This window comes from Penicillium angulare, assembly GCF_028827245.1.
Source record: "Penicillium angulare strain IBT 27051 chromosome Unknown utg000005l_segment0_segment0, whole genome shotgun sequence".
Classification (NCBI taxonomy): Eukaryota; Fungi; Ascomycota; class Eurotiomycetes; order Eurotiales; family Aspergillaceae; genus Penicillium; species Penicillium angulare.
The window spans coordinates 1291792-1319220 of NW_026623164.1; the positions used below are offsets into that span (position 1 = coordinate 1291792).

The 27429-nt window shown below is 46.6% G+C and overlaps 11 protein-coding genes across 11 annotated transcripts; 6 read left to right on the forward strand and 5 right to left on the reverse strand.

Annotated features, from left to right (window-relative positions):
- Positions 1-936: 936 nt before the first annotated feature.
- On the forward strand, positions 937-1535 carry N7478_007869 (uncharacterized protein; the record flags this gene model as incomplete). Its single annotated transcript, XM_056924083.1, has 2 exons — positions 937-1260; positions 1413-1535. The coding sequence occupies 2 exons, from the start codon at positions 937-939 to the stop codon at positions 1533-1535; spliced, it is 447 nt and encodes a 148-aa protein (XP_056776809.1).
- A 993-nt stretch (positions 1536-2528) lies between these two features.
- Positions 2529-4596, reverse strand: N7478_007870 (FAD binding domain protein; the record flags this gene model as incomplete). Its single annotated transcript, XM_056924084.1, has 3 exons — positions 2529-2540; positions 2595-4501; positions 4593-4596. The coding sequence occupies 3 exons, from the start codon at positions 4594-4596 to the stop codon at positions 2529-2531; spliced, it is 1923 nt and encodes a 640-aa protein (XP_056776810.1).
- Positions 4597-5575: 979 nt separating this feature from the next.
- N7478_007871 (uncharacterized protein) lies at positions 5576-7261 on the forward strand (the record flags this gene model as incomplete). Its single annotated transcript, XM_056924085.1, has 1 exon — positions 5576-7261. One exon carries the CDS (start codon positions 5576-5578, stop codon positions 7259-7261), a length of 1686 nt encoding a protein of 561 aa, XP_056776811.1.
- Positions 7262-8885: 1624 nt separating this feature from the next.
- N7478_007872 (putative GABA permease) lies at positions 8886-10820 on the reverse strand (the record flags this gene model as incomplete). The annotated part of the gene is made up of 7 exons (XM_056924086.1): positions 8886-9326; positions 9388-9713; positions 9770-10171; positions 10242-10324; positions 10378-10491; positions 10557-10627; positions 10683-10820. The coding sequence occupies 7 exons, from the start codon at positions 10818-10820 to the stop codon at positions 8886-8888; spliced, it is 1575 nt and encodes a 524-aa protein (XP_056776812.1).
- Positions 10821-12438: 1618 nt separating this feature from the next.
- Positions 12439-14232, forward strand: N7478_007873 (uncharacterized protein; the record flags this gene model as incomplete). The annotated part of the gene is made up of 4 exons (XM_056924087.1): positions 12439-12633; positions 12866-13090; positions 13172-13314; positions 13389-14232. The coding sequence occupies 4 exons, from the start codon at positions 12439-12441 to the stop codon at positions 14230-14232; spliced, it is 1407 nt and encodes a 468-aa protein (XP_056776813.1).
- Positions 14233-14545: 313 nt separating this feature from the next.
- N7478_007874 (glycoside hydrolase family 47 protein) lies at positions 14546-16470 on the reverse strand (the record flags this gene model as incomplete). The annotated part of the gene is made up of 3 exons (XM_056924088.1): positions 14546-14591; positions 14657-14914; positions 14984-16470. The coding sequence occupies 3 exons, from the start codon at positions 16468-16470 to the stop codon at positions 14546-14548; spliced, it is 1791 nt and encodes a 596-aa protein (XP_056776814.1).
- Positions 16471-18008: 1538 nt separating this feature from the next.
- On the forward strand, positions 18009-19086 carry N7478_007875 (uncharacterized protein; the record flags this gene model as incomplete). Its single annotated transcript, XM_056924089.1, has 2 exons — positions 18009-18022; positions 18084-19086. 2 exons carry the CDS (start codon positions 18009-18011, stop codon positions 19084-19086), a joined length of 1017 nt encoding a protein of 338 aa, XP_056776815.1.
- A 414-nt stretch (positions 19087-19500) lies between these two features.
- N7478_007876 (calmodulin) lies at positions 19501-20440 on the reverse strand (the record flags this gene model as incomplete). Its single annotated transcript, XM_056924090.1, has 6 exons — positions 19501-19535; positions 19627-19839; positions 19902-20027; positions 20120-20135; positions 20221-20277; positions 20438-20440. The coding sequence occupies 6 exons, from the start codon at positions 20438-20440 to the stop codon at positions 19501-19503; spliced, it is 450 nt and encodes a 149-aa protein (XP_056776816.1).
- A 1696-nt stretch (positions 20441-22136) lies between these two features.
- On the forward strand, positions 22137-23492 carry N7478_007877 (t-SNARE syntaxin TLG2; the record flags this gene model as incomplete). Its single annotated transcript, XM_056924091.1, has 4 exons — positions 22137-22159; positions 22247-22776; positions 22848-23191; positions 23250-23492. The coding sequence occupies 4 exons, from the start codon at positions 22137-22139 to the stop codon at positions 23490-23492; spliced, it is 1140 nt and encodes a 379-aa protein (XP_056776817.1).
- Positions 23493-23779: 287 nt separating this feature from the next.
- On the reverse strand, positions 23780-25252 carry N7478_007878 (CTD-interacting domain-containing protein; the record flags this gene model as incomplete). The annotated part of the gene is made up of 5 exons (XM_056924092.1): positions 23780-24627; positions 24692-24833; positions 24887-24945; positions 24996-25087; positions 25155-25252. The coding sequence occupies 5 exons, from the start codon at positions 25250-25252 to the stop codon at positions 23780-23782; spliced, it is 1239 nt and encodes a 412-aa protein (XP_056776818.1).
- Positions 25253-26443: 1191 nt separating this feature from the next.
- Positions 26444-27385, forward strand: N7478_007879 (clathrin light chain CLC1; the record flags this gene model as incomplete). The annotated part of the gene is made up of 4 exons (XM_056924093.1): positions 26444-26483; positions 26556-26791; positions 26859-26956; positions 27034-27385. The coding sequence occupies 4 exons, from the start codon at positions 26444-26446 to the stop codon at positions 27383-27385; spliced, it is 726 nt and encodes a 241-aa protein (XP_056776819.1).
- Between the last annotated feature and the right edge of the window lie 44 nt (positions 27386-27429).

Sequence of the window (27429 nt, forward strand, 5' to 3'; positions counted from 1 at the left end):
GTGGGGAATTATGAGTTCTGACTTGGGGATTTAATAAAATTGCAGATAGATAGGCTTTAGAGCCTTAGAAATAGGCAAAGATTTACCTAGGTATCTAGTAGTATCTCTTTTTCATGAAATGGATGTGCGTGCTTTGGGACAGTGTATAGTATATAGTATTCAAGTTCACTACTAGTAGTAGTATCTGCGACTGACTACTAGTACTTAGTAGAATTCGAAATTCTAAACCTGGAAGTTGTCCCCGAGTACTATGTCCTAGGTACCCGGACACTTCAAAGGTTTAAAGTACTAATAGGTATCACGAATCTTGAAGACTGACGAGATAATGATCGAGATATTCAAAAGTACTATATACATGATTAGGATATGATGAGCTCCTGATATGTATATTGTAGACCAAATTCGCATTTTGACGGCTGTGAGATATACATAATATAGCAACAAGCCACCTGACATGCAGAATGTATGTTAAAAGCAATATGCACGGCATTAAACATGACCATGTTACTTGGAAGGACGGCCTGTAGACATGTAGCTCACTGTACAGTGACAACTTGAAGATTATTTCGATATTGCGATATCTATTCCATGCAGAGAAAATCAAAATTATCATGTAGATGTGAGCGCTCATCAATAAATTTACCTTTCATCCAGTCTCAATCGTAATTCATCTGTATCACTCTATAGAAAATACAATAGCCACGGGTTATACTTCTCCACCTGATCGGATATCAAAGGCCAAAGAAGATAATCGATGGGGAGGTTATACCCTTTTTAACCCAGACAGTGCAGAACAGCCTTCTGAAATCCAGGGAACACACCCGGCTCCTCCACCAGAGCGTGTAGAGAAACATCCCTCCGAAGGAGTACAGTGAGAACAAAGTCAGGAACAAATTCGAGGAAGAGATCATCGTGCTCAGATGACCTTAAGAAGCAATGCAGGATCCATTTCTGACGAGGACTGGCGAACAATGCCACCACCAACAAGACAATGGCAAAACAGGCGAGAAGATAGATATCATGATCACCGCTATTTCTACTATCCTGAAATTAACACTCCAGATAGTTCTAGACATAGTCAGGGAATACAATATGATGCTGCTGACGATCGAAATACAAATAAGCCCAGACACAGATAACTATTCGACGAAAAGAGATGAAAGAGGGACAAACTCCCGTGAGTACGAACGTGCAACAAACAAACATTACCGGAAAAATCAGACAAAGCAAGCAGCTGTTCCTCAGGCGCGGTCAGGTATTGTAAGTGATGCGAGAGGAAACCACACTAGTCCAACATCCATGCCAGGCAACATCTCTTCTTTAGCACCACCTGTACCACATGAATACGGACGTTAGGTTCCAAAGAACATATCCCAGAACGCCACAAAACTAGAAGCAATCTTACCCGATAGTCCGTTTGGGGTGTTACGAAGGACAGTCCCGCGCAAGAAGAAATCGACAAATTCCCTAAGCTTCATGCCCATTCTCCAGTTCTGTACATGGCGCCAAGAACTTTGCGTTCTGGCCAGAGATGATAATGATACCGGCCCTGCATCAACAACAAAGACACATGCATTGGGAGCCGGACCCCGCTGGTGTGACATTGTTGGCTTAGAAGGAGACCGGTGCGACAGTATTGTTCTGGATGAAACTCGTGTTGATAAGAGCAATGGGCATATATGTACTTTCATTGCTATGTCGGATGTAAAGCATTTTTACCCAAGACCAATGTCCTATCTGGACATATGATATACCCAACGAGCGGGAAGAGTCTGAATGGGACCTATATTATGTGTTATTGCTGGAGAGAAATGAAGAGCGTGGGCTTTAGGGGAGAGCGGGATTGGGGAAGGTTTTCAAAGCTGCATTTCGCGATAATGTTTGGGCGGAGATAAAGTTAGGTTAGACTGTTTGGAATGAAACAGGAAGGACGGCCGAAGAAGTAGACAGTCGTGCTTAGCTTTCGCATTGAATCATTGGTGAGGAATAGCGCATGAGAGTTTCTGGCAGGGAACGCATAGGCATATTAAGTTTGATTGATCAGTTCAATAGACGAATCAAATATTATGTTGATTGATATGGATCTAGTAGATAAGAGGCCATGACATGTTCAACCCAATGTGGGTAATGTGGGCGCATGCCCAATGTTTGATTCTCGTAACAAGAATAAAGTAAGATTCCACAACTCCAATGGTAACCGAGATTGAGTCAAGAGAACGAAATTTTCGAGATAATGATTCAGATCGAAAATGAATAATGAAAAACAGAAAACAAGAAGCCGGCCCGCTAAAATACATGAATCAAAAGAGGCTCGTCGGTGATTGAGCTGGGTAAGGCGAGACACATTCATCTGCTACCCATTGACAATAACCACCTAACAAACAGCCTATAGTAGAAAGGCAAAATTGCACATTCTATGTGCATATGCAAATCTGTCGGAATATGTACAGACGACAGAATTTTGAAATGAATAAGAATGTCAAATCAAGGTAAGATGCTGGGTATTGCTCCCGTGTGGAACTTTTGGATTACCAAGTTTCCTGTAGTCAAAATTAGTGATATGTTTGCACGGCTTTAACCATGAATCAACTTACAGCAATGTACTGGCCAGCTTCCTTCTTTCGCTGCCAGAAAAGCTCGGCTTCTTGGGAGTTCAGGTTGCCCTTGGCCATTGCAACTTCGACAAGAGCAGCCTCAACACCCTCACCCATACCCTTGCCGCTACCGCAAACGAAGACACGCCCATCGAGGGCGTTGATCACATACCAGACCAGATCGGCCTGATGACGGACCTCTTCCTGGACATAGCGGCTCTCTCCGCGACGGCTTTGTACGACAGTTCGAACCTTATCCTCATGAACACCCCACTCACCACTGTACAGCTCATCAAGTAGCGAGTCACGCACACCTTGAAGAACCCAGACCTTGTTGGCACAGTTGGCAGATTGCAGGCGACGCTGAACGAATCCACGGAATGGAGCAATGCCCACACCCGCACCGATTAGAAGCATGGGTCCATCAGAGGCGAAGCGCGTAGCGAGTGGGTTGGCCATAAGACCACGGAACATGGGAATGTAAACGTCGAGCTTTTCGCCAGCCTCTTCGGCTTTGATGAAACGTTGGGCAAGCTGCTCCATGTAGCCGGATCCAACACCAGTTCGGTTGCCACCCCGCCAGTCATCAGACTCAGCGACGGTCACGGCAACTTCGCACAAGCGGCGGCATTCAGTGCCCTTGAACTGGCAAGAGATCATGGGATCTTGGGACAAGGAGTAGAATCGAGGCATCAAAGTGTTGAGAACAGAAAGAAGGTAATCGAGGGGAGGCTGAGAGGATGGGAAGGCGTGCAGCAACTGAGAGAGGCTGATATGAGAGCTAGTACGAAGGTCACAGAAAGCACCCTGGCCTTGTGCTGATGAAAGGTACTCAAGGACCTTCTTCTGGTTCTGCTCGGTAGTGTACTCAGCCAAAAGTCGGAAGAGGGCCTTTGTCGGGGCATAACTCTGAATATCTGAACACCAGCTCAGTACCTCACGGCGTGTTGTCACCAACTCTCGTGGCTTGTCGTCACCCCAAATAGTTGGCCAGCGGCCTGTGGTGGTACGCATCAAAACCTTCTTATCTCGCATAGACTTCGGTACGCACAGAAGATTCAAAACATCTTCGACTTCCTCATCTTTGTTCTTTGGACATACACCAATCGCACCTCCAACAACAAAATCGACCATCCCACTCTCGGCGGGGTAGTCAGTGACGTCAATGTCAAAGTGATATGTGCGCTTCTCCGCGCCACCCTTGGTCAACTCACGTGCATGATGGAGAGGCGCGCGATAGACCTCGTAAGGAGGATGCGGCTGCACGAATTGTGGGGGATGATCCAATGGCCCCATGGGCAAAGCCTGAAGCGATGCGGGGGCGGGCGAGAAAGACACCGTCTTCTCGGGGAGTGGGGCAATGCTGGACAGCTCACTGTCCAGCGTGAGGAGGTTCAAGTTCAAGCCCAGACTAGCAAAGGCCTTGTTATCGGGGGCGGTGATGGAATTAAAGCCCGAAATTGGACCATCGACCATCTCCAAAGGCCGGCCCCGGCAACAACCACCTCCACAGCACATGGACTTAATCTGCTGTGTACCACCAGTTCCAACATTCTCCAATACTCTCCTCATATCCTCCGCATTTTGAGAGATCAAGACGGTCGAAGCTCGTCGGTGCCGGCCAGTACTACTAGTCTTCAGAGAGTTTTCTTGCTCATTCTGGGTATCTGGCGGTGTGATGGGGGTAGCGGGGGAATTGGAGGCATTGGAGTCGGAATCTTGCGAGGATGATGAACCATTGAAAGTGTAGTCGGTGATTGAGAGGGATTCTACCCCGCGCGGTTCTTCAGGGATTGGGTTATCGGGATGGGAGGTCGAAGAAACGGGGATATCTTGGAAGGTGCTTCTGCGAGGGCGACCCGCCACAATAGTTGCCGAAGGCATGATTGTGTCAACAATGGCGTGAACTATTCAAAAAAGATGGGGTAATTTGGTTAGAGTCAAATAAAAAGAGGGAAAAGAAGGGAAGAAAAGTCGAGTGGTATGGGGACCTCGTACCCATGGGTGGTAGAAAAGAACCGAGGTGGGGGCGTCGGGGGATCGAGAGACACCGAGATAAGGTAACAGGTATCAGAGGGAAGAGGAAGCCGGCGAGAGAAGATTGGGGGGATTATTTGGGTTTAATGTAACAGCCACAAGGACAAAAGTGGGATGAGGATGGAGGTAGTGGATCCGGGCATCGGGGAAAGCAAGAATTTAATAGTAGAAAGACAGACCAGGATTCCCAGCCATGAAGAAGGGGAAGACGAAGCGAAAGAAAAAATACGGGAAGCACAAGCCAGATTCGGGCATGGGAACTTACATTATCTGATTTTGCCACATTCTTCGTCACGAAAAAACTTTAGTTTACCGGAAATCTTAATACTGGCCTCCCACCAAAATTAGAGGAAAGGGGGGATATTTTACTCCATAAAGTATCTTGGCGAGTGTTAAACGGAGAAGTTTATTCAGTCTATTAATTATCATGGGGGATTGGGTATCCATTTTGATCCATTTTGACCCTCTGACGATCGACAGTGCATTACAAGTTACACCAGTCGGAGGCGTTGGAGTGGTCATCCAATTCCTGTGACTTGCTCGATTGCTAAATAAAAAACACGAAAATGGTAATCCGGATACACAGGAATAGCCGAAGCCGGATGCCGGTCGGATCTAAATTGAACCAAACGACTTCTCGGTTAAAGGAGATGGGAAAGGGGGAAATATTGGGGACGAAACTATCACTAAATCAGAGTCATTTATGTGCTTATTTCATTTTAAGAATAATTTAAATCTAGATTAAGAATAAATAACATCGAACCCATCTCGATGGAGAGAAAAAGCAAACATGAACCGTCAGAACTCTCCACTGCAGCGGGGCCGATGACTTATGTCAGCCGCTCCCTTAACGTAATTCCCGGTCGGGCTGTACACCCGGCCGAGCTGTACACCCCATCAAAAATCACATCTTCCTACCAATATACCAACTTTAACCAGCCACTATGCCACCAATTCGCGCCCAATCGTCTCGAAATTCTGCCGGAAAAGAGGGTAGGATCTTATTAGCCGTTAAAGATATCAAAGATGGCCGTATCAACTCTCTCCGCGCAGCAGCAAAGCTATACGATATCCCCCATACAACGCTGGCTACGCGCGTCAATGGTGTACAATCACGCGTCGATATACGTCCAAATGGCCATAAACTGACACAATTAGAAGAGGATTCACTTGTTGAATGGATAATCTCTATGGATACGCGTGGAGCAGCGCCTAGGCCAGCTACTGTACGAGAGATGGCTAATATACTACTAGCTGCGCGTGGTAGCTACCCTCCACCAACAGTTGGTAAAAATTGGCCATCAAGCTTCATAAATCGACGCGAAGAGATTCGATCACGCTTCTCTAGGCGTTACGACTATCAACGCGCATTAAACGAAGATCCTAAATCGCTACGAGAGTGGTTTGCGACCGTACAACGTGCTATTGACGATAACGGTATCCAAATGGAGGATATCTACAACTTCGATGAGACAGGGTTTGCAATGGGTCTTATTTCAACACAGAAAGTGGTTACGCGGGCTGGATACTACGGTCGGAGAGCTATATTACAACCAGGAAACCGCGAATGGGTTACTGCTATTGAAACTATTTGTGCAGATGGCTATTCGCTACCGCCATGTATAGTTTTTAAAGGCCAAGTTGCTATGGCTGGTTGGTTTGATAATCTACCAAAAGACTGGCGATTTGAGGTCTCAAATAATGGCTGGACTACCGATGAAATTGGCCTACGTTGGCTACAGAAACTATTCATCCCATGTACAAATTCGCGCGTACATGGCCGGTTTCGGCTATTGATTCTTGATGGCCATGGTAGCCATCTTACGGCTAAATTTGACCAAATCTGCGCAGAAAACAATATTATACCACTTTGTATGCCTGCGCATTCTTCGCATTTATTACAACCGCTTGATGTTGGATGTTTCGCAGTGCTTAAACGCGCATACGGTCGCTTTATAAGTGATCTTGCGCGTGTAGGCTATAACCACATTGATAAGTTTGATTTTCTGGATGACTACCAACGCGCAAGACTGGAAGTGTTCAAAAAGCCAATTATTATTCAAAATAGCTTTATAGCTGCTGGCCTAGTGCCTATTGATCCAGAAAGAGTGCTTTCGAAGCTTAATATCTCTCTACGAACACCAACACCCCCAGGAAGCCGACCAAGCAGCAGATCTAGCCAATTTACACCAAAAACGCCGAGAACTGTCATTCAACTACAAAAACAAGCTTCTATGATGAAAGATCTATTAAAACAACGGTCAAATAGCCCACCAAGCCCATCGAAGACTATGTTAGATCAAATTATCAAAGGTCACTATATATCGCTACACAACACAGCGTTACTCGCACAGGAAAACGCAAATTTACGTACAGCCAATGAGAAAAAACGCCAAAAACGCAATCGATCAAATAGGCAGATACCCTGTGATACTGGCCTAACGGTCGAAGAGGGCCTACAACTAGCTACGCAGCTAAATTTACTAGATGAAGCTACTCCGGTGGATTCGAATACACAGGGCAAAACGCCTATTCAGCCAGGTCAGCCAGCCAAAAGGGCTCCGCCTCGGTGTAGTGGATGTGGGAATATTGGCCATAAGATCAATCGATGTATAAATCGCGTTATTTAGCTAAATTAATATATGTTGGCCAATATATATCGATTTAAATTTTTCTAATGGGTTGGGGTGTACAGCTCGGCCGGGTGTACAGCCCGACCGGGAATTACGTTATCAATCAAATCAGATTAGTCTCGGTCACACCAGTGTCACTTCATCGATCCGATTCGCTGTCAGCCAGAGAAAGGGAGGAGACAAGATGAAAAAAAGGGGCAGATTGTCATTTCAATTTCCTTTCTTCCCTTTAGTTTATGGAGTTCAACTATACTGGGACTATCCCATCAGCTACTGGAATAGATCTGTTCCACTTTCCCGCCCTAAATGTCCCTTGAGCCTTGTCCCTGGGTTCGGGACCACTGGCGTTCCCAATCAGTGGGTCGTTCTAGAAACCCCATGGACCGATTCCCACTTTGAGTGGAACTGCTGCTGCTCTGCAATGTACTGTAAGGGAATGGGGCCCAGTGAATTAGTGAGGGCTCCCCTGGAGACAGGATCGTCGCAGGCTGGGCTGAACTGATTCTTGCTAAATACTGTAACTACTCTCGGGTCCACGGGTATCCGGCATAGTTGGGTGTCGTGAGACTCTCCCCCCAAAGTCATGACAGGGATTATTGATTCAGACTTGGTATGCGCTCCCGTGTTAGGAAGTGCTCGGCAGAGAATCCGCCCCATCTGATAACTCAAATGATCGGGGGCAGAAGTGGGTACAACGGAAAAGAGCCATTTTTCCGACCGTTTGGTTGCTCACTTGCCGTCCTCAGCGGTTTTTGACAGAGTAGACCAGGTTTGTCATGTTATCTTGCAGGGATGATGTTAAGTATATGCATCTACTACCTCTTCTAGAGTCTAAGAATGAGCGGTCAAATCCATGAATGGGGGTTCTGCCGTAGCATGAGGTATATAAAAGGCCCGAAGTAAATACATGTAAATGAACATTTGAAACTTGTTCGCTTATTCGTTCTTTGGACCTCGGGTTCATTTCGGATTACTCGACCAAATCCGCGTGGCATTTCAACCAGCTCGCAAGCTTGGCGATTCATACCGCGTATGCCCAAGGTGACCGGACTACGTAAATACTGTTGTCCGTGCTCCAAACCAATCATCTGCTGACGACACACGTGAAATAGGGGCATTTCGATGTTTGGGCCATTTCAAGTTCCCATAGTTTCGGTTACAACTTGAACGACTGCGACATTTGAACTGTCAATCTTTGACGGAGTGTAAAGTTATCGATTACAACAGCACGGTCTGAGAATAATATTTTCTTTGTTTTTCCAAAATAATTCCACATACAGTACGCGTAGAAGTGGTCGTGACATACTCACAGTTTCTATTAGCTAATTTAGAGAACAGTAACTAGTTACTTAAGTGGTTAGTCAAAGCAGATCCAGGTGTAAAGGGGCTTGAATGATCCACTATTGATCAGATTACACAAGGGCTCCACAAATACCTAAGCTATACAAATTAAGTACAAACATTCATTCAATTTTTCGAGACATCACATCATCTTAGCGTACATGTGCAGAGAAAAGATAAATACACATAAACTCATCAATAAAAAAGGGGCAAAGGTGACAAGAAATTAACAAAGAACAGCAAGATCGTACGGCATGAACAAGCCACTTTCTCAGCAAAACTAATTTTCATCCTCCCGGTTGACTAACGCCACTGGTGGAATGAAATGATGCCGGCCCCTCGCCCAATAATAGGCCGTTGCCGATCCAATGACGCCCACATACATCACTACGCCCCAGTTCATCGTCTCAGCCGTCACGGGCGTCGATAGGGGGAAGAAAGCAAAGACAAAAATGGGTATTAGGAAGCACAGTGCCCCGATGTTCACTGCCATTCCAAATCGACCCAACGACCAGCGGTGGTGTGGGAGTGGCTCGCCACGGAGTCGTTTCAGCAACACACAGCCAATCGAGACTATGTATGCTGAGATCAGTGACGTGATTGTTAGAGAGATGACGGCGTTGAGAGCCACTTCGGACCCGATGTTGATCAATGAGAGGAGGACGGTAACACCCAACGATACCATTACGGAGTTGAGGGGGATATTCCAACCAGGTGTAACCTGTCAGTATAGTCAGCTAGTCAGGTTTAAACGACATGTCTAGTGATGATCATTGGCCTACATATGCGAAGAACGATGAGAATGGCAGTCCTTCATCCCGGGCAAATGACCAGAGCTGTCGGGATGCTGTTGCTACCTCGGTGATCGTACTAGCGGTCAAGGTCACTACGAGAACTGCTGTCATCGCGTTGGTGGCGGCGAGACTGCGAGTTGTGTTGTAGAAAATTTGAATGAATGGGAAATGAGTCGGAGTGTCCAATACCATGTCCACTTCCCCTAGTGTGAAGCATAAGGTGACCAACATGATGAATCCAAGGACACCATTGACTGCTACAGAGGACATCATGGCTTTAGGAAGCGTCTCTGATGCATCTTTGATTTCTTCCGCTAGAGTTCTTCTTTAGCTATATGCTTAAATTTCCAATGGTATAAAGAAAACTTACACATGTGGACAGAGCAGTCATAGCCCAGCATGGATGTGATGGTCGTAGAGAGTCCAACCAGAGTCGCTGTCCCTGAGCTATCCCAACCGCCACCATTATGGAAGCTAGTAAACACAGCGTAGGCATTGTTACGCGGTGCCAGTACCCACAGGGGAATAATAATGGCAAATAAACCAATAACATGGATGATTAAAATCAATCCCTCGACAAACGGCAAGTTCTTGGCTAAGAAAGTGTTAAATAATATAGAGAATGTTGAAATTGCAATCACCAGCATTGTTCCATGCCATCTTTGAAAATCATAGTCTGGTTTGTTTAGAACAATCAGACCTTGAATGATTGTACCAGCCAGGTATGCGATGGAGACAATTGCACATTGCCAGCCCATAGCAGATAGCCATCCTAAGGAATATGTTAGAAAGAAGTCATTAGACACATACTATTATTCAATAAAATGTAGGGAAATACCTACCAGTTATGTAACTGAGGAACTTTTGACCTTTCTGTGGCGCAAATTCTGATACCCAGTGATATTGGCCGCCAGCAGTTGGCGCCCTTGTCAATTTATTAGCGCCGGATTCGTGATTATGCAAAGTTGTATCACTTACATCGAAGCCATCTCAGCTATACTAGCATATACAAGAGTAAATCCGATGGAAACACCAATGAATCCCCAAATTAAGCCGGCTGTGCCGCCATCAGCCAAACCAGATGATAGTAATCTACATGCGGTATTAGTATCCACTCAATGATCGTCGCTGCAGCATCCATGAAACGATAAGCTCACGTTAAAATGACCTCCCATGTACAGATCAGGGTACATCCGAACCCTACAATTGAGATAAATCGGAAATTTCTCTGCGTCATGTTAGCAAGCTCATCTACAATCGCATGATCAGGGCTAATCACGCACACGAAGAACCTGAACTCTTCCCAGTGCACTCATATCTCGCTGATCAGCCAATGTTCCCATATACCGGGGCGCAACACCGCCCTTCTGGGCCTTCTGAGGAAAATCTTCCTCGACATCGTCTGTTGCGCTGAAATCCATCTGAGAGTCATTCCTGGATCTGCGGAATCTAGGCATTATTGGGAGAGACCAACAAACTACTCTTTTTCTTTTTCTTTGAGACAACAATCTTCCAGAATTCCCACAAACGAGAGGAAATAGGATTAAAGAATAGACTGGGGCAGCGGAATGAAAACTTTCGAGTAACTGCAGGCGCAGTCTGCGACAAAATACTCGGGGGTAAGATATAAGAAAACGCAGATGTCCGACCTTCACCAGAAGTGTAACTTGGTCACAAACGGCCGTAACCTAAAGAAGAAGGTATAGGGAGAAAGAGTTGCTTGTCTTGTTACTGTCACTTGCATATTTCCAGCCATGAGTCGCACATCGCAGGATTCAAGCGTGGTAGCGACGTGGCAGCAAGGCATGGCCAGGAGAAATTCTCGCGCGAGCCATGTGGGAACCCCAAACATCAATTTCGAATGACACATCTGATGTTTGATTCAGAGTGAAGCGTTGCATTGAGCTTGGGCCAGGTACAATCCTTCTGAGTTCAAGTTCTATCCCTTGAATTCAAATGAGCCTGGAGGAATGGGCTATGAAGTTATCGGCACCTTGCATGCCAAGGGGGGTGGAACTTGCAGACCCTTGCCAGCAGGCAACGAACACAAATGTTCAAAACGAACTCCAGAATTTTCGACTCTCTACCTATCTATTATTGACCTTCTTTATCTATCAGGCTGTGGTGTTTATGATGTTGCAGTTGGGAATTAAGAGTAGGATCAGGCTGTAGAGTATATTTGCTTTTGCCCCCGGGCGTAGATCACCAAATAATGATACCCGAGGCTCCGTTAAATTTCCAATGTGAACAGCGCCACATTATGATCTATCACACAAAGCAGATCACCCCTTGATGCTTAAATCTTCCGCTATAACAGTCCACCACTCAATGCCAGAGCTCTGGAGGTATATGTCCCAACCCGAGCCGGATGCACCGTCCCTCACATGTTTGTCCCAGGGGACCAAACCACATGGCCTATTGGAGAGCTGCCCAGCGGATCCACGAGCACATAACTGGCATTTTGATCGACGCCCCAACGCAGGAATGGCAGCTGCCGTCAGAACCGAAGATTAGCGCTCGGTCGCCAGCGTCAACGACGTGAGGGAGCCACTAGTCGGTTCTTCGAAAGTGTGATATCAATGAGATGGGCTGTATAACTGAGCACATCGTACATAATATTGGTGCATGTTTACCTTCCTATCATTCTCTCGTGCAAAGGGATGGCCCGATAATTTTGCCACTAGAACTCTAGGCAGAGGGTCAGGTAGATTGCTCGGGTGGGTTGAGTCCTCTTCATGCTGGGCAACATACAAACACAATTCGGACCCGCCGAGTTTGGGATTTCTTTCTCCCGACTATCGGTACAGTTGATTATTGCTCAGAGCGACCGTGGCCTTTGTGCTACATGCTTTTGTACATACTGTTATCAGCGATTTCGGCTCCGGCTCGAGATTGTGCTGCTGGAGAGCTTCGCCTGACACACATGGGCCCTCCCTTGGCCCAGAAATATCTCATCACGATTGATTTGAAACATAATACAACAGCTCCCCACATGACAAACGCAAGTTCCTCATCTTCCAAAAACCACTGTACCCTGTCATGGGCCCCTATGTGCCTCCGGGCCAATCGCCACCATTTGAGGTTGTCGACGACTTTCACCATGGAGCGTGGATTATCATAACCGCTGCCCTAGGGCTGGTAATATCACTTGTCTGCTTTTTAATTCGACTTTACGTCAGGTTGATGTTGATACCACCATTTGCACGAGATGATTTTGTTCTCCTTGCCGCAACGGTAAGTTACCATCAGAGCTGAGATTCACAAGCAACCTTGAAACGAACAAGGCTGAGCGATTAAAATAAAACTAGGTGGTCGGAATCATTCAATCCACCTTAGTTTTTTATGCCTGCTCCAGAGGATTTGGAACATCACTCTCACTTCTGAACGAATCCCGACTCAACCAGATCCAAACAGTATGTACGTCTCTACATTTAATACAATTTTGAGAAGGCATTAAGTAAATTAGTTAATTGCGACAAGCGACGCATTTGCCTTGGTGGTTATTTACCTCTCAAAATGCTGTGTCGTCGCTATCTATTTTCGTCTGACACCACAAAAACCGCACAACAGAGCGTCGTGGGCTACTTTTGCCTTGTGCACCGTTTGGTTGATCTCTGCTGTTTTCATTTTACTGGTCAACTGTGAGCTTAAACGGCCTTGGAGGGTCCAGGGTGGCCAATGTCATAATTTAGTAAGTCGTTGAATGCAGCAGAGACGTAATATGACTCTAGCAAGGATGTTTTGGATTTGCTAACAGCATTGTCGTTTCTAGTTTCGACGATGGAAATTTATAGCAGCTGTCGATATTATAACGGAACTCATTTTATTCTCACTAGCTGTTGCTCTGTTGAAAGGGCTTTTTATGTCGATAAAACGAAAACTCGGAATCGGCTTTGCATTCATATTTCGGTTTCCGTGAGTACAGAACTTGTTATTCAAATCATCCATATCATACACAAATATATGATTCTAATATGTTCTTTTACTAGGTTAATTATATTCACTCTGCTCCATATGTCGTCTCTTAACTCCGCTCTCGCCGATAACGATGTCACAATCGCCGCTATAGAACCTACACTTTGGCTCCAGGTCGAACTGCACTATGCCCTCGTTGCATGCAGTGTATTCTGTCTTCGCCCTTTTATGGCAGCTGTCAGTACAAACTACGGAACGGCAGGCGATTCAAATCTGGAGAGTAGTGCTTCTCGATCCAGGGAGACAAAGAGCAGTTCGAAATCCGGATCTGGATCTGGATCAGGATCGAATTCGGCTTCGAGATCAAGGTCTTTGTCACGGGTTCGAAGGAAAAGGGCCGGTACGGGGTCTAAATTGCCGAGATCGGGGTCGAAGGAACAGCTTTGTCGTGATAAATTTGCTCATGGTGGGCTAGGAGCAGACGCAGCTCTTCCGGATAAGAAAGAGAAGAAGAAGAAGGCTGTTGGGATGAAGCAAAGGGGTTGTGAGAAAGATGCGGGCCCGCGAGCTCCGATGAGACGGTCTATGTTTCCTCTCGGTCAACCCATTTCTAGTAAGCCGAATAAGCCTGTTAAAGCCAATCAAGGAAAGTCTGGGGAAAGAATCCTGGAGGAAGAACCTGCGCTTCTTGAGTTTGACTCCGATGCTATTGAACTGATGCCACAATTGCAGCGACAGCATGCACGAACAGATGAGGCAGGGCCTGCGAGCAGTGAAGATCCTGATAGAATGGTTATTCGGAAGGAAGTTGAATACTCGGTCCAGTATGAGTATGAAGGGCGGAGGCGCGAGAGGATTCAGGGAGAGGCAGAGGGCGTCTCAAAGAAGAGCTCGACTGATGCCATGGCATATGTGTAGGCCCGGGCTTCTGGTGCCCACTGGTGGTGACATTTAGGATTCAACTGCAGGCTCGAGTCTCTCATTGTTGGTGTATATACTCGGAATATGTGAAGAGTGCGTGTCTCAATTGCGTTCAATTTGATAATTGATATAATGCCCATTTTGGATTTGATAATTGTCGCTAGTCAATGAATGTGTAATGTACATATGCATTTTAATATGCAAATATATGAATTTATATCCCAAAACCGAAGCAAGACAGCCTTATTGGCCCGTTGAACACCATGTCGCCGATTCCAAATATGCACTGAAAAAAAGCCAAAAGAATGCCTCAAACAAAGCCAGAGGATCGCTTGAAAGGATGGGCCTCGGTACTCCTGAAACAGAACAATATTAGCTTCGGATAATAGAAACCAAGGGATGAAGATATTGGATAACTTACAAAACATACTCGTCCAAGCTAACCACGCCCGGCTCGGAAAATATGAGGTATAAATATTTGAGCGTCTCGGCAAGCCAATAGCTCTCCATTTTGTCTTCCATATTCGATATTGGATCACGAACATCCTCAATGGAAGAGTGTCCGTATTTGGTGCGAGTGCTTTTTTCAATGTTCTGGAACATACGCCACGCTGCATCTTGCAAAGACTTATCACCTGTGATTCGGTACATATAGAATACAGACTCAAGTGCTTCGGGCCTATTTTAGCCGTCAGTATCTTTCCCGATGCCCTGGTTGTTTGACTATCAAAAAAGGCGCGAATCTTACCTCAGTTTGTATGCGGTGTTCCTAGCTGTACCCATCCCCGGTGGAACTCCCTCTGAAGCAATGATCTGTTGTGCTTCTTGAAGGTCCTTCTTCTGTTTAAGGGGTTGCCTGAGGACAGACTCATACCATCGCTTTTCGTCCCAAGGACATTCATCCATGTCTTTACAGGGAGTGTACTGGAACGACTCGGGCATGATCCCGGTTGGCATTGAATCATACGCCCAGATACATCCATCTGTGAGTCCACGAGCAATTGTCAAGTCTTGGGGACGATTAAAGATCTTTGCCGCCAGTCCTACTGTTCCACCCAGGAAACACTTGAGATGGTCTGAGCTGTGCTGGACGATAGGGCCATGTCTACGGTCCAGTTTCAAGTCCCCGGTGAAGAGAATCTTCTTGTCCTCGTCCTTCGTTACTGCCCGGAATAGCAAGTTGTGCTTGATCGCATCCAGAGCTCGGATGTACATCTTCTCATACTGATCTGTCTGAGCACCGAGGATAATATGCTCTTTAGGAAGGTATTCATAGGTCGAATCGGCACAACCGCCAATTGAAAATTCAGTACCGGTAAAGTCCAGACGCATTGCGTCAATAGACACGGGCCATAGACCAGGGACATTGGTTTTCATCTGATTTTTGTCCAGTTCGTTCGTGATACGCTGCACGGCGTCGTAGTATTTCGGGTTATTGGTCAATTGTGTCAAGCGAGTGAATTCCAGCGTCAAAGAGCCTAGTTCTGCCAGATTGGTATTTCTCATGGGCTCGATGGATTGCCCGATGGCAGACCTGCTCCACTTCCAGCGCATCTGAGGCATGTGGTTGTGTGTGTCGAAGGCATGGTAGATCATGTCGCCGAGTTCCTGTGCTTTTTGAAGGAGGATTGGGTATTTTCCATTGGTCAGGTCGTGGGCTCCGATTAAACCACCCATGTATCTAATGATGATTTCAAAGACATTGACCTCTGAGCTGAATGTGGTTGTGAAATCAATTTGCTCGAGTGCTTCCAATGCAAGCTCTACTTCGTCATCCAGACCCATAATAATCAAAGTATCCAAGGAATCCACCAATGTGGCTCCCCAGCCACTAAATGAGTCCTCGAATTTCCCACTGACAGGGTTTACTTCATCTCGAAGCCAGGCGTGGTCTTTATACCCGTTCCAGGCGTGTAGGAACTCCTGCTTCACAACTTTCTGTCTGCGAAGTCTTTCTTTGCGCTCAAACCTACTCTCTGGCTCGAATTCATGTTGGATGCGAGGAAGTGGAGATGGACTTGTAGGTAATTGAATGGTCGATTTAATAGGGTATATCTGGTGTGCGTCGGTCAAGTGGATGTTATCTTTTCGAGCGTCATGGTTTATTACGGGTGTCGGTCTTCGGAGATGGGACCAAGGGAAGTGAATGAAAGGTAGTTGGAATAGAAAGATGTATGCGGCGATTAAGAGAAAGAATGCAGTTGTCAATGGCCGACCTCGGCGATTTGAGGGCATAATGAATGAATGGCAGTTCGCGAAAACGCTGAACAAAATGTGAAGTCTATCGATGAAAAATGTCCATGGGCAATTCGAAAGGAGAGAATGAGCTACGGGTAGCCTGGTAGGATAAAGAAACACACGAAGAAAAAAAGAATGGCTGTTCAGAATAGATCCATGGAGAAATCCTGCACTACGTAAGAAGCAGGGGACGTTTTTGAGATGACAACGCCACTGAGTCCTGGGGATAAGGAGATGGCCCCAAAAGTAAAAATCACGTCAGTGGGGAAGGCAAAGACAAATTTATGAATTAGGGAGGCGAAGCTCCATTGATCGCCAGGGATCCATTTTATGTGTATACACATAAGCTTTTGAGACACGTCTTGGGGGAAGATTAGCAAGATCAACAGATCAAATGTGATTGGGGCAGCTGAAGGAACACAGCTTCTAATTTTCGATACAGTACCTATAGAATTGACAGGTTTCTTTCAAGTCCCAGGAAAAGAGAGATAATATGGAAGCAGTCATGGCGGTCAACGTCCACAAGAATGAATTTTCATCGTAGCCTCGTCTAGGCCCTTGTAGGCTCTGGTTACTGGAGGGGTTTCGATGAGTAGGAGCAAGCCACTGCATGTCAGACCCATTTCTCCCCTGAATCCTGACCCGATCGGGGTTGAAAAACAGTTGATCGTGGTCAAGCTCGGGATGTGATATCCATTGTGGCGGAGCGCGTGGTGCTAGCGGGTCTAAGTTAGGCTGGCGGAGGACAAAACACTCCGTGTTATGACAAAAAGTCAATCACTTGCTTGAACAGTTGACACGGAGGACACCCAAGCCTTTCCTAAAGTTTAGCTCAATGCTTCAAATTCTTGGAAATAAGTGCGATCTGTCCTGCAGATCTATCCTACTCGGTTTGAATTGTGGGGATTAAACAACGAGCGTCGCGACCGCCACAACCAACCCTGTTCGCCTTCAATCAACCTGTCAATCGGTGAGCATGGGAAAAAAGGTTGCACGAGACGAAGCATCATCACTGTATCCCAACTTCAAATATGTACTCAATTTTTTGATTAATTAAATGCCTGTTGTAAACACAATTAGCTGCCTCGCGCCCGTGAGATGGATCTCACGAGATTATGGTGTTTGTTTTGTTTGCAATAGCAACGTCTTCCGTAGTCGAAGCATAATCACTCGAGATAGCAATGGATAGACTCTAGATGTCCTCAAGCCTACATATACCCCAATTCATTGCCTGAACAAAGTGGGTGCATTTTAGGCAGATATTTATTCTAATGACTCTGCTAACTCAGTAAATAGATTCAGAGTTCACGTCCATTGTCTTCTGTTTATTGGACTCCTTGAAAAGCCTCGTTCGTCACCCGAGCTTTAACTTCCTTCGCCGTGGCGAAGTGGACGAGCTCGTGATATAATTAAATATATTCAATATCCAGAATCCTTGTTTCTGGTGGAGTCTTCATCTCGCCAGCCGCGCTTAGGACACTCTAAAGACCGGGCATAGCCTGCTGGGCAAGAACATTTGAAAACCAGGGACCAAAATGCCAATCACCGGGTACGCTCTCTTCATGAATGTTGATGCCCACATTAAACAACCAGCTTACGATTTTAAACAGCGTATATTTTATTCCCTCGCTGCCAAATGCCTCGACAGCCCGTGGAATTATCAGTGAGCGCCTACGCTCTGTCTACCCGGATGAAGATCTCCTCCCCCTAGGCCAATGGAGCCTAGAACAAAAATTGATGCGAGACACCCCAAGTCTCCTTCCAGGATATAAAGGAACACCACATTATATGCATTTCCTGTCCATAGCCACACATTACCCCAAGCATGGCTTCATATATACAGCCGGTCCACCAAAAGCCCCCAACCCCCAACTTTCTCTATCTACATCGACAGGAAACGGTGCAACTCCGGGACAAAGCCCGAATCCCCAAGCTACAAACATCAATTCACCCCAAGCACCTGGGCCGTCAATGCCAACTCCACCACAGCTACAGTCGAATACCGATAGCAAAAGTTTTGCTGCAGGATCGGAAGTCATGACTATTGTCCCCAGTTCTTCTTTTGGCATGCTTTTTAGCCATTTTGTCTACGCTTGCCAACCCTTTTGGGCTCATCGAATGACTGTTTCCGTATCTAATGGTGTTGTCTTTGATGTGGGTGATTTCCGGGTTAGGCTGGGTGATGTGCGTCAGGTGTGGCCTACTGCGCGGGCTCGCGGAACAGTTGTTGAAATCGAGTGGCGCGGCCCTACGCTTGTTGATACGGTTGCTTCGTCTTTGGGTCGGGGTGGTGAAGACAATGCAAATGCAGATGGGGATGCTGATTTGGGGATCGATGTCGATTTCTCTGCTGTTGACGAGGCAGATCTTGATGCTGAGTTTATAGCCACTGCGACCCTGATTCGGGAGTTCTGGGGAAGATTGGGTATCGAGGGGGCTAGGGAGGCTATTCTTGTTCCTGGATATGGGAAGGAGATCAAGGGTTGCTTGAGAAGGTTACGGGCTAGGGAGAAGCGGGGTGGAGAAGAAACTGTGGCGGAGAATGAGGCAGATATCTATGCTGGAGCCGATCTTGCAAAGCAGTATATGGAGGTTTTGCGGTTTAATCGGTGAGTGGATTATATATGGCGAGGCTTATTGCTGCTTGAACATTGAACACGAAGACAAAAGCAGACTTTCTTAATTATGAAATACCCCAATTTCTGTTGCAGACTTCTCCTTTATCCAAAAAAATAAACCTTATCTGGTATACGTAGAGGTGGGGCAAGCTAGATTTTAACATAAAATTCCATGGCCTACATTATGATATCCCGAATGCAACCAAATCGTTCGCCGAATTCTGAACGTCCTATCTGCATTTCAAATTGCACGCTTGATCATGGGTCATCCAAGCTATAGCCTAGAAAGAAGCATAGACTACAAAAGACCGTTATGAGGGTAACTGAGAAGAGAAAAGAGAAAACATCCTGGTTGAAAACCCGCGACTTCAGTTAAAGATGAACAAAAATATCGTGACGTGAGAATTGTTTATTTTTGCATCATGAGCTGAACGAACTCGTTATCTGCGATGGATTAGCTTGTGTGTTCTGGTATTCGTAAACATGGAACCCATGAAGCGAGACGCTTCATGGGTTCCGGATTGAGGGAACGTACAGTCAATGCGACCATCACCGTCCTGATCAGCCTCACGGATCATCTCGTCCACCTCATCGTCGGTCAGCTTCTCGCCAATTGAGGTCATCACGTGGCGCAGCTCGGCGGCGGAGATGAAGCCGTTGTTGTCGCGGTCGAAGACCTTGAAAGCCTCTCGGATCTCCTCCTCGGAGTCGGTGTCCTTCATCTTACGCGCCATCATGGTAAGAAACTCTGTGTCCGCATGTCAATGCAAGTATTCCGAGGCTTGGATTATTCGGAGAGGGAGATCGTACCAGGGAAGTCAATGGTACCGTTGTTATCGGCGTCGACCTCGTTGATCATGTCCTGCAGCTCGGACTCGGAGGGGTTCTGACCGAGGGAGCGCATGACAGTGCCCAGCTCCTTGGTAGTGATTTGTCCTATCGAGTTTATTCGTCTCAGTCACTCGTTCACTCGATATAGAGTACATAATCGGTTTTAAATCATCGAGTCCGATAACGATCGCACTCACCATCGCCATCCTTGTCCTGTTATCGGGAAAAGTATCCATTAGTATTGGTTTTTAGGCAACATTTTTCTCTCTCTTCTCAATCAACCGAATAGAATACTCACAAACAGGGAGAATGCCTCCTTGTACTCGGAGACTTGCTCTTCGGTCAGAGAATCGGCCTGTATTCAGCGCAGCAGTCAGTCATTATGTCCCCAATGGGCAGTTTATCTCACAGCCCCGCAAAACGGTGGGGTCTTATTTCTCCCACGGTTCTGCAATGCAGAACAAGCGTGAGGAGATAAAGACAGATGGGAATATCCGAGTGACATGGGATCATACCATCGTGAAATGTGGTGGGAAAAATGAGGAATGGAGAAAGGTCGGAGGAGGGGTGATGAATGGTGGGGAGAGAAGATGTTAAGGGGAAAGGGCCAGCCTTACGAGCGAGGTACATGGTACTGTACACCAAAATAGCGTGCCTGGCAAGTGCACCACTCACAGTAAGGTATTCCGCAGGCGGTCAGCCCCATCTACACTAGTCAAAAAAACAACGTGGAAAAGCATTCGAGATTCGTGTACATTTCAACGTTAGCAGGGCTGAATTCCCTTTTTTTCTTCTCCTCCTCAGCTGAAAACTCAAGTGGAACCCTTGATAGCTGCAACATGCCTCTAATAGGCCCTAGTTACAGGGCTGGGATCAGGTGTTGCACCAACCCACTAACCCGGCACCACTCAGAATTGGGCGATAGGTAGAATCTTGGCGTTAGACCTGATCATGACTACTGGAAAGCTTGGGTACCGCGATAATGGACTAGCAAACGCCCCGTTTTCTCTATTTTGCCTCCCCAGAGCCCCAGAAGATTTGATGGTGCAATCAACCCCGCACTTGACATCGGCCAAGATTGCCCCCGTACAACAATCCTCGATGTTGAACGAGGTGGATATCCACAGCACGAGCTTAAAAAACGAAATACGATGAGCCCATAGATTCGTGTCTCAGAGAACTTGGCTAGGTTAAACGGCAAAACACGGGAAGCTATTCGTTCGATCTAAACAGCACTAGAAACACACTGGGCCATTTGGGCTCTGGAGGTGAATTCTTGGGCGGAGGTCGGAGTATACAGACGGATTCCGAATCCATTTAGTATGACCCCATGTAGTTTCATAGTGGCCATGATCTCCATAGGTATTGTTCATGATTAAGGCATCAGAGCATATTAGATACCTATAGGAGAGGGACGGAGCAAGTACTTGAACATTGGATAAATGTATGACGGGGCTTACTAACTTCTTGCCCATTTCCAGCCTCGAAAGTAGGCAATCAGGTACTTGTGGAATATATATGTAGAATTAATACCAATCCCAAAATGTGATATCTGGTGGTCTTCGAACTACAATCTACCAGGAAGCACTTGTATTAAGTGAATCATGATATGCTCATAAAATATAGCAGAAATTCATGGATGTTGATATTGCAGCAGGGAGAGGTAGATGTCTCGAGTCTTCTTCGGAATCCGCGAAATAATTGAGTAGAAATCAACTATCAAGAGCGATATCTATGGAATTTAAATGATGTTTGTCGTGTCTAGTGTTAATTTGCTACATAAGACGCTGTATGACCTTACAACATGCATATTTAATCAAACATACTTCCAAGGTTCATATCAACTGGTCAAAATCAACACAAAAAACAGTTGGGTTTTATAAATTTTATTTTATTCTATTTTGCTACATATCCTTTCTATGAAATATAATATCACAACCAAAATACTCGAAATCATGCCCATAAGGTGTGTGGGTGGGGTTGGTCCTAGATACCGGGCGAATACCTACCTGGCTTGCCCGTGTGCAGTGGAGAGAGCTTCCCGGAACCTGACACCTCCGCTAGCTTCATCATACTCCGACCACATCACCGCCGATACCTCGAGAGCAACACACGACACCCAATTCCACCGTGGACCGATCATGAAATATACATCCACACAACGTTACTCTCCATAAACTACACGCGCCATCCCCCCTATCGGCCCCAGCCACGATGTGGCGGGATCGCACCAACCTGTACGCTTGCCCCCGAACCTGAACCAGCCACGGCACCCTGCGCAACCATGAAAGCAAATGCTAACATTACCCTGCTTAACAATGTAGCTATATCTCCTACCGCCAATCCTTCGCGCACCACCCAGCCAAGAAACCGCGTTTTACAGGCTCCTCCAATGGCTTCGACTCACCCTCCCAACCGGAGGAAAGCCGGCGACTGATCTCCGAGCCGGGCGGATTCGAAGAGGATGGAGACATGGTTATTGAGATGGATCTGTTACCGCCGCGCTGGGCTGATGTCCAGGAAGAGGTCTCGGAGCATTTGGCGGATATTGCGCAGAAGTCGGCTCACCTAGATAAGCTGCATCAGAAGCACTTGCTCCCTGGATTTGGGGATGAGGATCTTCGGAAACAAGATGAGGGAATGATTGAGAAGTTGACTCAGGAGATTACGCGCAGTTTCCATGATTGCCAGAGGGCTATTAAAAGGATCGGGGTGATGATTCAAGAGTCAAAGCAGCAGGGTAGCGTGACGGGTGCCGAGGAGACAATGGCGAAGAATATCCAAATTTCTTTAGCGGCCAGAGTTCAAGAAGCGAGCGCAAGCTTTCGGAAGAAGCAGAGCAATTATTTGAGGAGTGAGTGGTTTGGATTTCCCTTCTGGTATTCTGATAGAGGGGACTCAGGCTAATTACGATGCTTCGTTTAGAACTGCGCGATATAGAAGGATTTGCTACGCCGTTCGATCGTGCGCCGACGCCTGTTCAGAATCCCTATACCGATCCCTCTCTCATGGAGTCAGATGCGGACAAGTCATTTTCTCAGACGATGTTGATGCAGACGCAACAGCGGGCGACGGGTCAAAACGACGCAGCTATTGCGCAGCGAGAGCGCGAAATTAACGACATCGCTAAGGGTATTATTGAACTTTCGGATATCTTCAGGGAACTTCAGACCATGGTCATTGATCAAGGTACCATGCTTGATCGCATTGATTATAATGTCGAGAAAATGGGAACCGAGGTTAAGGGTGCGGAGAAAGAACTGAAAGTGGTGTGTTGGCCCTCTCCTTGTTTGATGTGATTGTGCAACTACTAAATGTTATTTCCAGGCTACAAATTATCAACGACGAACTACCAAACGAAAGGCTATGCTTTTGTTGGCCCTGGTGGTCATAGGCTTGATCATTATCGTGGTTATCAAACCGAAAAAGCATGGATCCCCACCGGAGGCGGCTGCTGAATCTGATAGCAACACTCGATCAGTGCTGGCATTGGTAAAGCGAGCAAAACGAAATTCTCCATCCAGTCTCTTTGGTCGAGATCGTTGGATGGACCCGGATATATTACGATGATGGTCTTTATGACATTGTGTGCAAATAATTTCAAATTAGCGTGGAATCCCTATGAATGAAGTTTCTAGACGATTCAAAGGTAAACCTTGGTGCTCCATGGTATGGGTAGGTCCAACCTTGAAACATAATGGATGGCTCTCATTTAAATCTAGTCGATGTTCAATCTTGAGAGAGACCGCTTTCTTCTCTCAGAGATGGATGTAAAATATATGAATGAGTACAAATGAAGACAAAGTGGGCGATAGAATGTAAATTCTGATGTAAATTCAAAGGCAATTATCTTCCATCTATTGCTTTCCTTCCTGTGCGATCAATGCCGCCACATCGGCATCCAAATCTCCAGTCGCAAACTCTGCGTAATCCTCCTCACGATGGGAAACCTTCTGTCGCTTGGCAGACCCATTAAGGCTGATATCAAAGTCGTTGTCGCCCCCAGGAGAAACTTCCGATGGGTCAGGGAATGAAAGTCCGTTATCAGGCTGTGCGTTGTCGGGTATAACGAGGGATTGGGGAAGAGTTACTTCCGGTCCCTCTGTAAAGGGACCATGGCTAGACTGCTGTTGTGGCTCATTCTTTGGAGATCCAACGGGTGTAATGGCTTCAACAGGTGGAGGGGTTAGCTCTTCAGCTTCAGGGCGGTCGATATCTTCTTCGCCGTATCGATAGGGTGCTTCATCACCTGCACCCATGTTCTGCATAATGGCATCCTCAACTTCACGCTTCTTCGCATCTGTCTGGGCCTTTCTTTCCGTGATTTGTTCAGCTATGCTCTCCTCCTTCGCTAATTCCGATCGGTTAATTGCAAGAAGTTTTTCAAGACCGTCGATCAGCTGGCGTCGTGACTTGATGACCTCTGAAACCGAGCTTTCAGCATTGGCAAGGGACTTGAGGAGTTGGCTTAGACGCGCGGCGTGAACGGGAGGAGCGGGCAGCGATTCTTTGGTGTCATTCAGCTTTTCGTACTCATGTGTCGCAGATGAAGCTATCGTGCTAGAGGCAATAGCGGCTTTATTAACGGAAACTTGGAGAGGGACGAGTGGTTGAAGCTCGGATGGTGTAGACCCAGCGGAGGAGTCCTTGAACAAGGAGCCACCAAGAGGCTGCTTTTTAGTAGTCGAACGTGTCTTATCAATGTCTAATAGTGGGCAATGTTAAAAAGCCTGTCGTAAATAGTATGAACGGTCCGTTTGCTAGCTTACCATTCACCCTGCCATCCACAGCATCCAGAATAGGCCCTTCGAAAACATTTCGCTGACGCCATACCTCCACAACACGACGAAGCTTCTGTTGAATATCATTTGTAGCGCCCTTGTATGCTGTAGCGGTGGCCTCGGCGACAATCTAGTCTATTGTTAGTTCGTAAGACCGATAAGAACAGGGACCAAATGACTAACTGGTGAGAATGCTATAATGAACTCTTCTCGATTCCGAGCTTTGGATTGCTGCGCAACCTCTGTGGTATTGTTAGCGAATGGATATTGAACTCGGTGGGACGCGTTGTACCGTTGGCAAGGTAGACCAAATTAAGGCGCTTGAGGGGTTGAGAATCACGGATCTTCTGCAGCCAGATCTGCGCGGTACGGTCGGCGTGTCGTCTAAATTGGTATCAAACTAGTTAGCATATTTTCAGCTCGAAGAAATAGTGCCGTGTCGTTTTCGTACCTATGAAACATAACCCATTGCGCGACAGTGACGATACTCTCTTGGGTTTCGTTCAATGCTGAGAGCTTTGCCTTGACGGCGTCATCCGTAAACGCCATAGTTACAGTTCAGCGATATTTCTTTATGAAGTGAAAGTAAAAGAGGAGTTTGGGTTTGAGGGGGCTAAGTCGCGAGCCGGGTGGATTCGCGATGTTTGGTAGAAGAGAATAATGATAGCAATTGGTTAATTGCTGAATGAGGGTAAGGATTGGAGGTAGATTGGAACAATTGATTCAAGACAAGCGGCCACAAAAAGTCACTGGCACGGTCCTTCTTGTGCGTAACCTTGGAATTTGAAGAGAGAGAAAGTGAAGCTACTCTTTATTCCTATCACAGCTCAAAGTGTTGACCGCCCGTACGCTATAGGAGACGATAGCACCCAGTGGGAGAAAACCCACTGGGCCATAGATTAACCTTTACCGCCTGGCACACCGCTATCTGTACTGTAAGCTCTATATAGATGGGGAAACAATTAGAAAGACAAGTACATTAGAAAGACAAGTACATTAGAAAGATATTTAGAAGGAAAACTAAAAAGACAATTGGAAAATCAACCTTGGAAGTATCCATATATATTTTTATAACTACATTTTAACTAAGCTTGTCCTTCTTATCTGTCTAAGGGTAGAATACCAAGTGACAGACATACCCAAAGTACCTATAATTTGTGCAGGTTTGGTGAATTCATACTAGTAGACTATAAGGATAGTTCCCGACATTAACTCCAAAATGTTAGGAACTTGAAGTTGATATTGTATCCAAAATCTTCGAATTGTCAGCACCAGTAAATAACCTTGTTTATTTTGAAGTTATAAAAACAAGACAGAGGATAAAGAACTCATAGAAAGTCAATGCTTTGAAGCTATATCTGAAGATAAAGGATCAAAGCTCAACTTAGCAAAGTCACCTACTTACCTTGGAATCCTCAAATGTTTGAAGCAAGGTGTTCCAAGAGGGCTTCCAAGCCCTGGATGGAGCCCTGGAGCCCCGGAGGAAGTATAGTGTCACCGTATTACGGGTATTTTAGTTTTCTGCCAGCCTGAAACAGGCAACTTGGGTTTTTTCCCGCTGGGCGTTATCGTCTCCCCTAGACCGCCCTAGCCAGAGTGGGTGTATGTGTACGGGGCTCCGCCATCTCGCCGGCAACCTGTCAACTACAAGCTCTCATCTTCCTTTGCTCGCCATTTCTTTCTTCTTCTCTCACACTCCCCATCTTTCAAGAAACCCATAAAGAATCATTCACATAAATAATGGCTGACCGTTTCCCCTCCTTGGAGGACTTCTCTGAGGGTATGTTCCACGCATCCGCACTAACCTGAACCTATCCGTTTGTTAGGTGTTAACTGACATCATTGTCTCTAGGCCAGACTGAAGTCGTTGAGGCCCAAGGTGCCGACCACGACGACTTCCTAGCCCGTGAGCGCGCTGCTCTGGGCGACGACGCCGATCAATTCGCAACCTCCAATGACCACACTGCAGCCAACGAGGGCGGAAACGGAGATGATGACCTACTAGGTGGCGGCGATGGCACACCTGCAGAGGAGATTGGACAGTTTGAGTCATCTTTCCCCTCAATCGGTACACAGGCACAGAACGAGGTATGACTTGAAGGAATTAGTTGTATGACCCTCTTAGGCGGGAAGTTGCGTTGACACCATTATGCAGCAAGTCGCCCCTGGCGGTACAATCACCGGCTCCGGCTCTCCCTTTCCCTCAACTGGATACCAGAATACTCAGCCCGAAGATGAGGGCGATGCAATTCGGTAAGCTAAGCTATACCCTACAAAGAGCTGTTTGCCACATGCAGACTTGGAGTTGCTAACCTTATTTCGCTATGCAGGGAATGGCGTGCGAAGCGCGACGCGGAGATCGCTCGTCGTGCCGAGGTCTCGAACGAGAAGAAGGAATCTACCGTCAAGAAGGCACAAGAGGACATCGACGACTTTTACGTTTCCTACAACAACAAGGCGGACAAGCACCGTGCCCAGACAAAGGCAGAGGCTGACCAATTCCTCGCCAATCGTGAGGATACCTCCGCCGGTGGTACTAGCTGGGAGCGCATTGCCAAGTTAGTGGATGTCTCTGGCAAGGGTAATGTCGGTGGTGCGAGCGGCTCTGGCAAGGAGCGCTTCCGTGAGTTGTTGATCGACTTACGGAAAGACCAGGAGGCCCCGGGCGCCAGCGGGATCTAGATTGCTTGGGCTTTCTTAATACACGATTCGTTGAGGGAGGGGTT